The following is a 13761-nucleotide window of genomic DNA, read 5'->3' as shown; positions in this document are numbered from 1 at the left end:
AACTTCATCTGATAAGGTAATAGACGGTCACCAGCCCTTATCATTGGCCAAGTGAGAAACTGAACTGTGATGCTGAGTCCAGATCAGCTTAGTTCACTTTCCTCCTGATCCACATTGATGTGCGGTCATCACGATGCTGGTTCAGGAACAGCCGCGTGCAGTTTCACACCGCGGCCGCATGATGTCGCTGTTCTGCGCGCTGCACTCAACAGAGGCGAGAAATTGAAAGTGTTGATCATTTTAGTCGACACGCTATTGTCAGTCTGTTATCTACTGGATGTGATCATCTGATCGGAGATTTTTTTTAGCTTATCTTTAGCCGCTTTGACGGCTTACATCACTGTTGAAAGCTGGAAGCAGGCGGCGGTTCGCAGATATGCACCCAGCAGGATGGAGTTTATGTTGCTCGTATGAGAAGTGATGAGATGATGATGATGGCCCAGGGGGAGAAAGATCCAAAACACACCAACCAAGTCGTGCTGGTCAAGAGGATAATAATGAAGCACGACAATCCGGTAAGACATGACTAAAGCAAACCTTACATTATTACCGGTATGTAAAATCTAACATGCCATTGACACGTATTCATTGGGCGCCGTTGACACCTTTTTTATTTATTTTACCACCATAGCTCCCATTAAATACACATCACAACAAAACGGTTTCTTTTTTTTTGTGACTATTTTTGTCTTTATAACGTGTATGAGCCGTGTGCACATACAGATGTATTCGTGTGCATCAATGCTAGCATCTCAGCTAACTAAAACATGACAGATACAGATTTTTGACAGGGAAACTTTTCATCGTATGTATCGCCAAAGCTCGTATATGGTGTTTTATAACGTCTCTCATTAGGTATTTACGCCTGTCATGGGTGATTTGTGTCATTTTTTTCGAGATTGCGGTAAAGCTAACAGATGCTAATACATCTGAACGCTTCTGTCTCTTATTACGTAACACGGAGGCGAGCGCGCGCACAATGGAACTGACGCACCTTCGCGCCTTTTGCTAGGGTTCTGACTAGAGGGGATGCAGCTACGGCCAAGTCTCGCGAGAAGTTGCCTTCAGAGTTAAGATTAGGATGAAAAACAGAGGTTCTGGCTTGATAGGATACATCTACGGCCTAAATCCCGTGAAATGTTGTATTTAGGGTTAGGTTTGGGGGTAGGATAAGGATGAAAACAGCACTCTTTTTGCGAGATTTTACGGGACTTTGGCCGTAGCTGTATCCCCTGTAGCCACAACCAGGAGCGCAGTCTGTTGTCTTGGCGACTGCGAAATCTTTTTTTCTAATGTATCGGCGACGTCACGAGGGTTTGGCCAAAGGTATTTAATACTAAAGGACTTTTGTTTGGCTTGTGTGTAAAATGTCAGGTGTGTCATAGACACACACATTTAAAAAATGCATTTATTAGGATAGGGGGCTTTAATTCAAAAGATAAATGATTGTAATTCAACCTTACAAGATAAGAATGAATATTTTCCGGTCAAGTCTCAATAAAGGTGCTGTTGGTGCTGTATAAGAGGTTTTTTGTAACCAAGCGCCCCAGAAGAATATCTGATGGAAATAAGTTGCTGGTTCTCATGGAAAGCTGTGGTTTTTGGAGATGTGCCACATTCAGCATTATAACACACATTATTTTTGATGTTTCAGGTCCAGCAGGGAATCGGAAAGCCCAGCGTGTATCATGCTGTTGTGGTCATTTTTCTGGAATTCTTTGCCTGGGGTCTTCTCACGACACCAATGCTGACTGTGAGTTCTGCTTTATTGGATATTTCAGCTTTTAATTTATATATCATGATAAATGCTTTTAAGTTCTTAAAGGTACAATATGTAATTTTCGCAAAACAATAACTATAATAATTCACTTCCAAGGTGTAGCTTGTAGAGCTGCCTAACGATTAATCGCAACTAATCGTTTGCAGAATAAAAGTTTTTGCTTACACAATAAATGTGTGTGTAATGTGTATAATAATTATGTATATATAAATGCACACACATGCTTGTATATATTTAATAAATATTTGCATGTGTATAAACATTTGTATATTTACATATAATTTATATAAATATGAATATTTATTATATCAATATATTTTTTATAATAGTCGTGACAAATCAGAAGAGTGGAATGATGGGAGTTATAAAATAAGTAAGGAATAATTCATATTTAAGTAAGGAAAAACTCTGGTTCATTGTATTATTAGAAAATAATGAACACCCAATGTGATAATGAAACACTGGGGTTTGGTCACATTTGGGTTGATGCAAATGAACATGATATATAACACTATGCTAGTGGTTTCTGGATATTTTAAAAGCAAAAATCTTACATATTGTGCCTTTAAAGGAACACTTCACCTTTTATTTCACACTCATGTCCTTTTAAAAATATGGTTTTCTTTCTGTGAATTATCAGAGCAGCTTTTTTTCTGTACATAAAAAGATACTGGTGGTGATTTATAAAGTCAAGCTTTAAAAAGGACAAAAAGCAAGATTAAAGTATAGAGTAAATATTAGGTGTGGGCGATATAACCGGTAGGTATATTGCACCGAAATTTGTCAACCGGTAGAGATTTTGGACTATGGTCACTATCAAGGTTACGCGCCCACGTCACGTTGCTGTGTGCGTGGTCACAAAAATGTACGTTTGTACACATACACTGCAAAAAAATGATTTTCAAGAAAAAAAAATCTTGGTATTTTTGTCTTGTTTTCAGTAAAAATATCTAAAAATTCTTAAATTAAGATGCTTTTTCTTGATGAGCAAAACACCCCAAAAAAATAAGTCTAGTTTTTAAAGCAAAAATATAATATTTAAGTGATTTTGTGCATAAAACAAGCAAAAAAATCTTCCAATGGGTTAGGCAAAAAAATCTTGAACATTTTTCTTAAACACTAAATTCAAGAAAAATTTGCTTACCCCATTGGCAGATTTTTTTGCTTGTTTTATGCACAAAATCACTTAAATTTGATATTTTTGCTAATCAAGAAAAAGCATCTTAATTTAAGAATTTTTTGATATTTTTACTGAAAACAAGACAAAAATACTAAGAATTTTTTTTCTTGAAAATAATTTTTTGCAGTGTATTTTAGCACCACAGTTTTAAAACAAGTGATTGTAAGTTATTGAAACACAAACAACAGTGCAAGCCGCGCATCTGCCGCTCATTAAACTCATGCTTTTTTACCTTAAATGCACATACGCGTCAAAATTCCCATCTTTGCAAGTATCCTCATAAAAATCTCAATTTAGGTCTTATGCTGCATACACACCAAATGCAAAGCAAATTAACTTGTGAGATTTAACTTCGTGCCATGCAAATTTTTCGCTTAAGTTGGATATTTTCAACTCATGCAAAGACGCGTTTAATTAAGGTGGAATAGTGCGTGTTTTCACTGCGATCGTGCCGCCCAATTCACGTCACTCGGCCAGCGTGAATTTGCGTCTTTGCATTGACATTGCATGTAATCTACTCAAATACTTGAATTCGCGTTTGGTGTGTACGCCCCATTCAGAGGAATCAAACAGCTGAAAAAGAAAACGCATGTGTAACAGTATATTGGATTCAGACTTTGATCTTAAAGAGGAAGTTACCTAATTTTGAGAAAATCTCTCACTGCTTTTAACTAAATCACTTTTCTACCTTTTAACAAGTTTTATAAAAATTCTATGGTATTAAATTAGTAACATAAAAGCCTTATTAAAAGAAAACTTTACCGTGATAAATATCGTTATCATGATATAAAATGAATCATATCGTTATATAAGATTTTGGGCATATCAGCCACCCCTCGTATAAATTATATAAGTCTTGCTCAGGAACAGCATTAGTTTACAGTTGTTTTATATATTTTTGTACTGAAATGGTTTACTGCAGCTCACGGATGTCTATCTTCTTTTGCTTACAGGTTTTACATGAAACATTCCCCAAACACACTTTCTTAATAAACGGTCTCATTCAGGGCGTGAAGGTAAATGTTGTTCTGTGTAATATATTAAAATCTTTACAGTTTAATCTGTGTTGGATGATGTAAGGATGATTTTTCTTGTGTTGTTCATCAGGGTCTGTTGTCGTTTATGAGCGCACCATTGATCGGCGCCCTATCAGACGTATGGGGCAGACGATCGTTTCTATTGGTTACTGTATTCTTCACCTGTGCCCCTATACCTCTTATGAGACTCAGTCCATGGTAAGATCTACTCATGTTGATTTAGGCAATCTAGAAACATGACATTTTTTTAAAGTCAGGAAATAGTCAACTTTCATTTTAACTTTCTTTAGTGAATATAAATCATAATTATGCTCACCTTTGATATTTTATTGTCCAAAAGATTTTATTTTGTGAGTGTCCTATCTATTAAATATTTAATAATGTCTGTATTCATCATAAATGACTGGAAATTAAAGGAAACATTATCTTTGTGAGTTTAAGTCTCTTGTTTTGCATCTTTGTTGTTGTTTTCAGGTGGTATTTTGCTATGATATCCATGTCCGGTGCGTTTTCCGTCACCTTCTCTGTAATATTTGCTTACATCGCAGACATTACAGATGAGCGCGAGAGGAGTACGGCGTACGGACTCGTAAGGGACTTTTATTAAATCTTCTAAAATGTTATTTTACGCAATATTAACAAGTTTAAAGCATTAAAAGCACAATGAGATGCCTTGAATTCAATCTTACTGGCCCGGGCGGCAGACTTCTAAGTTTCTTTGTCTGTTTAATGGCTTCAGGTTTCAGCGACGTTCGCAGCGAGTCTGGTGACGAGTCCGGCCATCGGTGCGTATCTCTCGGCCAGTTACGGTGATAATCTGGTGGTGCTGTTGGCGACTCTCGTCGCTCTGGCCGACATCTGTTTCATTATGTTGGCCGTCCCAGAGTCACTGCCTGATAAGATGAGACTCAATACATGGGGAGCGCCGATCTCATGGGAGCAGGCCGACCCTTTTGCTGTAAGACCACAAATAAAATATTATTTATATATATATATATACAACCGTTCAGTCATCTATTTCAAAATAGGGTTCCCACGGGTCCTTATAATCCTTGAAAGTTTGTGAATCTGGAGGGGAAAAATTCAAGGTTTTTGAAAATATGCATACATAGATACAGGTCATTTAAAGTGCTTGAATCTATTTTATGCAAGAAGTCCATATTATTCCCTGTGTAGTGTAGGATAATATTATAAAAATTTTAGACTTTTTAAGCACACGTGCTAAACTGTTCACTTTAAATGCTTATATCTTCTGTATGTGAATGTTGATTCATACCAAAATGCTTTTTTGCATATTTGTGTTTGACACATGAAAACGTCTCGGGTTACATATGTAACTGTTGTTCTCTGAGAAGGGAATGAGACCCTGCGTCTCTCTTGCCATACTTACTGCGTCCCTGAAACGCTGTCTGTGGCAATATTTCAGATAGCGATATACTACCTGGCTCCCGTGTCACCCTGTCTTTGTCGTTAAGCCTCAGCATTGGTTGAATTTAATATATTACCCCTGGAGGCGTCCCCAAAGTGTCATCGCAGTGACGCAGCGCGAGTTCCCTCGAAAGGAAACTGTAACAATGTATCCTAAAAGGTAACACGATGTAACCTTGCTCTCACTTGAAATGTGTCCCCACAAAGGTCCTTGAATTTGAAGTTAACTACGGTTTGGGAACCCTGTCAATTTGTTTTATTTTAAATAAAAATTTTGTTTCCTAATGAAAGACATTACAGTAATATGTTGGCAAATATATTTTTGTTTACACATTTAATTTCAAACATTTTGCATACAAAGATTTTTAAGAGCACATTTTGAACCTAGTGTATATTTGAATAAAAATGCTTATTACAGATAATGCATGTCGTCCAACCTATGATTTATCTCTAAAATCACCTGTTAGGTCCTTACTTAACTAAAATACATTCATATGTATTTCATTAGAAATATTGGCTGTTTTATTAATAATTATTTTGTTTGTTTTTTACAGTCTTTAAGAAAAGTTGGACAGGACACAACAGTTCTTCTCATTTGTGTAACAGTGGTTTTATCGTATCTGCCCGAGGCGGGGCAGTACTCCAGCTTTTTCCTCTATTTACGTCAGGTATGCCGTTTATTTCTTGCTTATAATGAAAAAGTGTAAATATCCTGTATATTTTTTGCCCTTGTGACCTGTCGCACCGGTTAAATCAGTCGTCCGCATGCATTAAAGTTTAATTAGCAGTTTTCCCGCAGAGCAATTTATCCAACGACCGACTGCTCCTATTGTTCCTCTCACGCAACCCTCAATTAATTTACTCGCCTGACCTCACAGCAACTGTTGGAGATGTTTTTACTGCAGCGGTTTTTAAATTACACAAAGAGTCAAACCTCAACCGTATGACCAGCAGCTAAAAATAAAGACAAAGTTCAGAATCAAGGATTATAACTGTTATAAGAGTTGTCTGTATACACGAAATATCCAGATGATGTACTACATAATGTTCAGGGATTCAACACAACACACTGAGTGAGATACTGAGTTCAACATAGATACGTTACAACTTTAACTCTTTGATATTGTTGTACATGCACCGATCGACCGGCCAGAGACTGAAATTGGCCATTTTTACGCATTAATCGGCTGAAACGGTAAGCGGCCGGTCAGTCTCACGACATTCCGAGCCGGTCATTTTGAATCCTTGTGTTTTAACTGGACGTGTTTTAAAACTTTTTAAAGATGTGAAATAAATCTTTGGTGTCCGTAGAGTACATATGTGAAATTTTAGCTCAAAATACCCCACAAATCATTTATTATAAGATATTAAGATTGCCACTTTGTAGGTTTGAGCAAAAATTTGCTGTTTTTGGCTGCTAATGCAAACACTGATCACCATAATGGTGGTTTGTTGAAATTGAAACTCAATTGTGTTATCAATTATTTTCTCTCTCTGCACTAAATGGCAGTGCTGTGGTTGGATAGTGCAGATTAAGGGGTGGCATTATCCCCTTCTGACATCACAAAGGGATTTTTTCACATACTTGCAGAGAATGGTTCACCAAAACTAAGTTCCTGGGTTGATCTTTTTCACATTTTCTAGGTTGATTGAAGCACTGGGGACCCAGTTATAGCACTTAATCATGGAAAAAGTCAGATTTTCATCATATGTCCCCTTTAAAGTGCACTGTTATGATGGTGCATATCCACAACAGGAGTTAAACTTTCTGTCCAGTAGTACATAACTTGGTTTAAGTCCTGCAGGTTGTGCAAATATATGCACGTTGTATAATATATTTATGTTGTATTGTATCAAGACTGATATGTCAGGGGTGTCGTGGGTGCTTTGGTAGCGGACTTCTCCGTTTGCTTTTGGATCATGGTACTGATGTCATACGCCGTTAGGTCTGCACAGCGCAACACGACTTTAAACACGCCCCCAGTCTTTACAAAAAATAAATAAATAAACTCACACGATCATCATTTTCGTGATCGGTCATCGATGCCACATTCGAGTGCTCGCGTACTCGTGTTTATTCCTACTTATCAGACACGCAGCAGTTACAAGACGATCATGAAACAGCAATCATTTCTACAACTGATATTTGAACATCTAACATAATGTCAGGGAGTCTGAAAGCACTTTATTTTCATAAACTGCATTTTTTTAATGAAAGAAAGGTGAATTTTTGTTTGTATCCTATATGCTGTCAATTATAGTTCTGAAAGAAAATTGGATTCGATGCATCTCTAGTATTTTCCCATATATCTTGCAGCCCTAGTTTTGGTCTCTCTTTAGGTCTGTGACGGATCATTACTGAACATAACAGAGTTTATTTGATTTGGGTTTAGTGGTGCAGACTGATGTGAATGTGCTTCTCTCTCTTTTCTGTCTCTCAGGTCATTAAATTCTCGCCCAAAACGATTGCCGTGTTCATTGGAGTGGTGGGAATTCTCTCCATCTTGGCGCAGGTATTTAATTGAGGCAATATTCCTCATTCGGCCTTATTACTGGTGTCGTCGAGCTGGCGAGAGGTACTGTGAAAGTGTCTCTTACAGATGATTCGAATTCAATAGAAGTTCACAGGCAAAGCTAATGAAATTACGACAGGGCTGTAATGAAGAGATCGCTCTTGTTGCTTTAACAGACGTGTTATTTAAAAGTATTTCAATGCAAAATTGTCTACCTTTATGCAATGGCACTAATCTTACATGGTGTATGAATATGATAAGTATTTTTTGTGACATTTCTAAGTCTGCAGGTCTAATAATGAATCAAACATTCATTGGCTTGTGTTCTTGACAGACGCTGTTTCTCACTTTATTAATGAGAACCATTGGAAACAAGAACACGGTTCTCTTGGGTCTGGGTTTCCAGATTCTTCAGCTGGCCTGGTACGGTTTGGGCTCTGAGCCGTGGTGAGTGATGTGCATTTATTTGAATATTATATATTACATCTATTACCTTGTCATTTACTATCACGCAATTTGTTATTCAGGATGATGTGGGCAGCAGGTGCCGTAGCCGCTATGTCCAGTATTACGTTTCCTGCCGTTAGCGCTTTAGTGTCCCACAATGCAGATCCAGATAAACAAGGTAAATCTGACTCCAAACTAAGTCTTGACAACGTGGTATTGATGAAAGATCAGGGTTAGGGTTGCAAAATTACAGGAATTTCTAGTCTGGAAACTTTCCTGGGGATTAACGGGAATATATGGGAATAAACTGGGAATTTGAAAAAATCTTTGCATGTATTCACGTAAATTAGATAATTTTTTTTTTTAAACTTCCTTGTGCTGTGTGTAAGATAGTGTGCAACAACATTATACCATTGTAAAGACAAATACACTGACTGAGAAAACATTTAGGTGAGACAAATAAAAAAAGTACAGAAAAACCACCCAAAAGTGTGGACACATTACTATTTTTAATGTTTTTAAAAGAAGTCTCTTATGCTCATCAAGCCTGCATTTATCGGACCAAAAATCCTAAAAAATTTATTCATATTCAAAATTCAAATTTTTGATCAAATAAATCCCGGCTTGATAAGCACAAGTGTTAGGATTCTTCAAAATTTGCATTACCTTGCATGCATTTCTGCTCATGACCTAACAAAATGTTTTTTTTTATGTTTGTATATGATATAGTTTATATAAAGTTCCCTAAATTTCCAAATAATTCCCGTAAATTCCCATAAACTTTCCAATTTGGAATTTTTCCAAAATTCCCCAGATTAAGTTCCCTTTAGGAAATTTACCGGAAATTTACTGTAAATTATGATATAGTTTATATAAATTTCCCAAAATTTCCAAATAATTCCGTAAATTCCCATTAAGTTTCCAATTTGGAATATTTCCAAATTCCCTATATTAAGTTCCCTTTAGGACATTTACCGGAAATTTACTGTAAATTTTGATATAGTTTATATAAATTTCCACAAATTTCCAAATAATTCCCATAAATTCCCATCAAGTTTCCAATTTGGAATATTTCCAAATTCCATAGATTAAGTTCCCTTTAGGAAATTTACTGTAAATGTACTGTAAATAATGATTTAGTTTATATAAATTTCCCTAAATTTCCAAATAATTCCCATAAATTCCCATTAAGTTTCCAATTTGGAATATTTCCAAAATTCCCCAGATTAAGTTCCCTTTAGGAAATTTACTGGAAATTTACCTGAAATTTACTGGAAACTTTCCGTCCCTTTGTTAACCTAGTGCAGAATAACATGCGCTAATATATCTCAAGTAAATTTGACAGCTATGTAGATTTCCTGCTGAATTGATCTGTGATGTGTTTTTCAGGACTGGTTCAGGGAATGATCACTGGGATTCGGGGTCTCTGTAATGGTCTGGGTCCTGCGCTCTATGGTTTCGTTTTCTTCCTCTTTAATGTGGAGTTGGATGCCCTTCCATCAATAGAAGAGCAGTACACCGTTCCTCTCCAGACGTCCACTGAGGTACATCATCATCATCATTAGTTACATCAGTTTTGTTATGATCCAGAAGTGTTTCGACCCATTCACAGCTCTATATTTAGTTAATATCAAGACTGACCTTCTTGTACATTTTGTCTTTATTGTATCTTCTGTTTTCATAAATAGAAAATGACAATCCCCGGTCCACCGTTTATCATCGGCGCCTGCTCAGTGGTGGTGGCGTTTCTTGTCGCTCTGTTCATACCAGATCACCGCACACCACCGGCGACGTCCTGCCAAACCAGTAAGACCAGCACGAGCCTGGCCGGAGCCCACACCAACACCCCGCTGCCCGGGAGCGACAAAGACATCGAACCTTTGCTGGAGGACAGCGGCGTGTGACTTCAGCGAATGAGAAACGATAAGCCGGTCAACACATCACATACGACTCATGTGTTCAGTGCTTAATGTATTTATTCTTCAGATTCGGTCGTTTTTAAGATGATGGTCATTTTAAATTTTGAACTCATTTGACTGCACCACACTGAAATGAATGAACACACTAAGGGCTTTATAAGAGGAATCTGATTGGATGTAATGAAAGTTGAGTTTGAGAAACTCAGATGTCTGTGGTTGGATTGAATCTTTTGAAGTTTCTTTAAAGCTGTGCTCTTCATGAATGTGGATCTTTGGGCAAAGTGCAGTAGACGGTCGTGATGCTTGTGAGGTTTAAAGAGTATTGTTAATGTGTAAACTAATAGAGCTGAATTCTTACAATAATATATTTCACCCCAAAATAAAAAGAAATGAAGCCAACTTCTGAAATTGTTTTACTGTATTACTTTAATGTAATACAGTTTTTTTTTACAAGACAAAATTTTATTAAATCATTGATCAAAACTTGAAGCTACATTTAATTTCAAATGCAAAAATCATTTTTTGTGCAAAATCTTTCTTTTGATTATGGGGTGAGATGTGGCAGATTTTGAAAGTGAATGTGTCCGTATTTGTTTCTTAACATAAGCCTTAAAGTCACATATCATGTGAGAAGAGTTTATAAGATAAGAAATGAATCTGGTGTTTGATGTCAGACAGACTGAAGCATCACAGGTTTGATGTTGTTATTTCTCTGAATTCATATGTTTAAGTCTTTATATCATGTGTGTGCGTGTGTAATGCAGTAGTGTCAGTATAAACTGAGAGTTAATGACATTTTTGTCTCACATTTTAAATTCAACATGTAGGGGCGGTTCCCCTGACAGGGATTAGACTAGTCCTAGACTAAAATTTGAAAAATGTAAAACAGCTTGCACTGACATATCTTAAAATACATCAGTGCCCTTTGTTTTTTGTTGTGACACAACACAAGTAATGTTTTTAGTAAGGCATGTTTGTTCAAACTAGTTATATTTCCTGATTAAACTAAAGCCTAGTCGCGTTTTAAAATAATCCCTGTCTGGGAAATCATCCCGTAAAGTTTACTACACATTCCTTGTTTTCTTAGAGATTCATTTATGAATCCAGAAATATTTTTGTCTTTTTTTATCTTTATGAAAATGTTAAGATTTGCTCTGCTTTCAAAACAACTTTTACTTAGGTTTCATTCTGTGCAAGCTGAAATATCGAGATCAATAGATTAAATCCGTTTTTTATACCTATTTTAATCAGAAACTAAATGTTGCAAATGCAGTTTCATGTTGACTCTTTGAACATTGGTATTCAATAGCGTTTTAAATAAGTAAATACATTATATATGCTTAAAATATTATACTTGTACATTTTTCTGTAAATGTAATTGTCTTCATTTCTACACTCGAGAAGACTTGACTCAACAGTACCGTAGTTCATTACATTATAAAACTAATAGACATTTGTGACCTCGGACCACAAAACCGCATGGGTATATTTGTATCAATAGCCAACAATACTTTGCATGAGTCAAAATTATCAAAAATAATTAGGATATTAAGTAAAAATCATGTTCCAAGAAGATATTTTGAACATTTCCTACCATAAATATATCAAAAATGTATCTATAATTAGTAATATGTGTTACTAAGGACTTCAATTGAACAATTTTAAAGATGATTTTCTCAATAATTTGATTTGTTGCACCCTCAGATAGTTATCTCTGCCAAACATTGTCCTATTCTAACAAAACATACATCAATGAAAGAGCTTATTTATTATATGATATAAAAAGAATTCACATATGATTGGTTTTGTGGTCCAGGGTCACATTTATAAAATAATTAAAAAGTAGCCAACATACATACCAGCTACCTCATGTTTGGACGTTTTGAGGAATGAGGTGAAATTTTGACTTTAAACTATTTTTTAAACTACTTTAATTATTTTGTTAATGTTTATAACCACATTCCTTTGGTCCAGTATGAAATTATTTGAGATCTTTCCAAGATATGACAGTGTGAACTCTATTGACTGATCCTTGTATTGATTGTGTCTAGGGCTGCAAAATGATTAATCGCGACTAATTGCGACTAATCGTTTGCAGAATAAAAGTTTTTTTGTTTACATCATATATATGTGTGTGTGTATTGTGTATAAAAATGATATATGTATAAATGCACACACATGCAAGTATATATTTAGAACATTTTTATATTTATATATAATTTATATTATATATAATTATAAATGCGTAAAATACAAATAGATTTTTTTTCTTAAATACATACATGAATGTGTGTATGATTCATATATAAGTAATTATTATACACACATATATATATATGAGTTAAATAAAAAACTTTTATTCTGCAAATGATTAGTCGCAATTAGTCACGATTAATCGTTTTGCAGCCCTAATTGTGTCCCTCATTATTGGGGCTCATATAAGCTGAGGTGTTGATGTTTGTAGGTATTTATGGCTTTTTCACACTGCTCATCTGATTTAAGTACGCTTTTACATTTGCCAAATGAAGTTGTGTGTGAAAGAATTGTGTTTGAGAAAAGTTTCAGCCTGACCTGAGCTCAGTGATTCCTGTTTGTCAAACACATCCATCATTCCCTAACAGCACAACGGCAGCTTCAACATCCCTTTCACTTCTTCTGTGACCCCTGAAACAGCCAGAAAATATCATTAGCATCTGAATTTCCATACCTTCCTATTATTTATTCTCAACCTTTGACTTTTATTTGTGTTTTGCATTATCCGAATTTTCAATCACATTATTATGCAGCAAAGCAATGGTGTGTGTGTGTGTGTGTGTGTGTGTGTGTGTGTGTGTGTGTGTGTGTGTGTGTGTGTGTGTGTGTGTGTGTGTGTGTGTGTGTGTGTGTGTGTGTGTGTGTGTGTGTGTGATGGGCAAACGCTTGGTAGCGGCCCATGCTTTGGGTTTTGTATATAGGACAATGTGCACAGCTTGTAATGTAATATAACAGGTCATATGAATACTTTTAGGATTGTACAGTATTGTATATGTATTGAATAATAGTATTAAGGAATAAACTTGTGTTACCTGTCGGACCTGAAATATTTTGGATCAGTATGACATGCGTCAGTCCAAATGTCTCTTGAGCAGATGATACTAGTGCCGTCTGCGAAGCATGTACTCTAAAGTCATTTTAGTTTTTTTTTTAAGATTATTTTGAACATGTATATACTGAATACATGAAGCAGCTATTACAGTTGATAAAAGTGATGTACAGGGACCTTGATGTATTTTTTGTCTGTATTGTGGGAATCTATTAAATAGTTGCACATGTTCAATAAATAACACTATGATTATGTGTGACGTCACTTGCTGCTGTTGTATTTTTGACCATTAGAGGGCCCTGTGGTGCTACTTCTGTTCCTCATTGCTCTGTCTTGTTATTTGAGATTTGTACTGTGATAATAACATAAAGTAGC

General features: G+C 35.8%; 1 protein-coding gene across 1 annotated transcript; it reads left to right on the top strand.

Moving 5' to 3' along the window:
* Window positions 1-224: 224 nt before the first annotated feature.
* Window positions 225-13650, top strand: mfsd14ba (major facilitator superfamily domain containing 14Ba). The gene is made up of 12 exons (XM_065264184.2): window positions 225-515; window positions 1655-1753; window positions 3914-3976; window positions 4068-4195; window positions 4472-4586; window positions 4737-4955; window positions 5980-6093; window positions 7867-7938; window positions 8273-8385; window positions 8466-8563; window positions 9775-9929; window positions 10074-13650. Exons 1-12 carry the CDS (start codon window positions 411-413, stop codon window positions 10287-10289), a joined length of 1497 nt encoding a protein of 498 aa, XP_065120256.1. The 5' UTR covers window positions 225-410; the 3' UTR covers window positions 10290-13650.
* The last annotated feature ends 111 nt before the right edge of the window (window positions 13651-13761 follow it).

This window comes from Paramisgurnus dabryanus, chromosome 10 (assembly GCF_030506205.2).
Source record: "Paramisgurnus dabryanus chromosome 10, PD_genome_1.1, whole genome shotgun sequence".
In the NCBI taxonomy this organism is placed as follows: Eukaryota; Metazoa; Chordata; class Actinopteri; order Cypriniformes; family Cobitidae; genus Paramisgurnus; species Paramisgurnus dabryanus.
This window is presented reverse-complemented; position numbering and strand designations above follow the sequence as displayed.

Bases quoted from the DNA above. Each gene is read 5' to 3' on its own strand.
- mfsd14ba (XM_065264184.2), top strand. From the start codon at position 411: ATGAGAAGTGATGAGATGATGATGATGGCCCAGGGGGAGAAAGATCCA. The intron at 8,386-8,465 runs GTGAGTGATGTG...TTTGTTATTCAG, and splicing joins GGTTTGGGCTCTGAGCCGTG to GATGATGTGGGCAGCAGGTG. The intron at 8,564-9,774 runs GTAAATCTGACT...TGTGTTTTTCAG, and splicing joins TGCAGATCCAGATAAACAAG to GACTGGTTCAGGGAATGATC.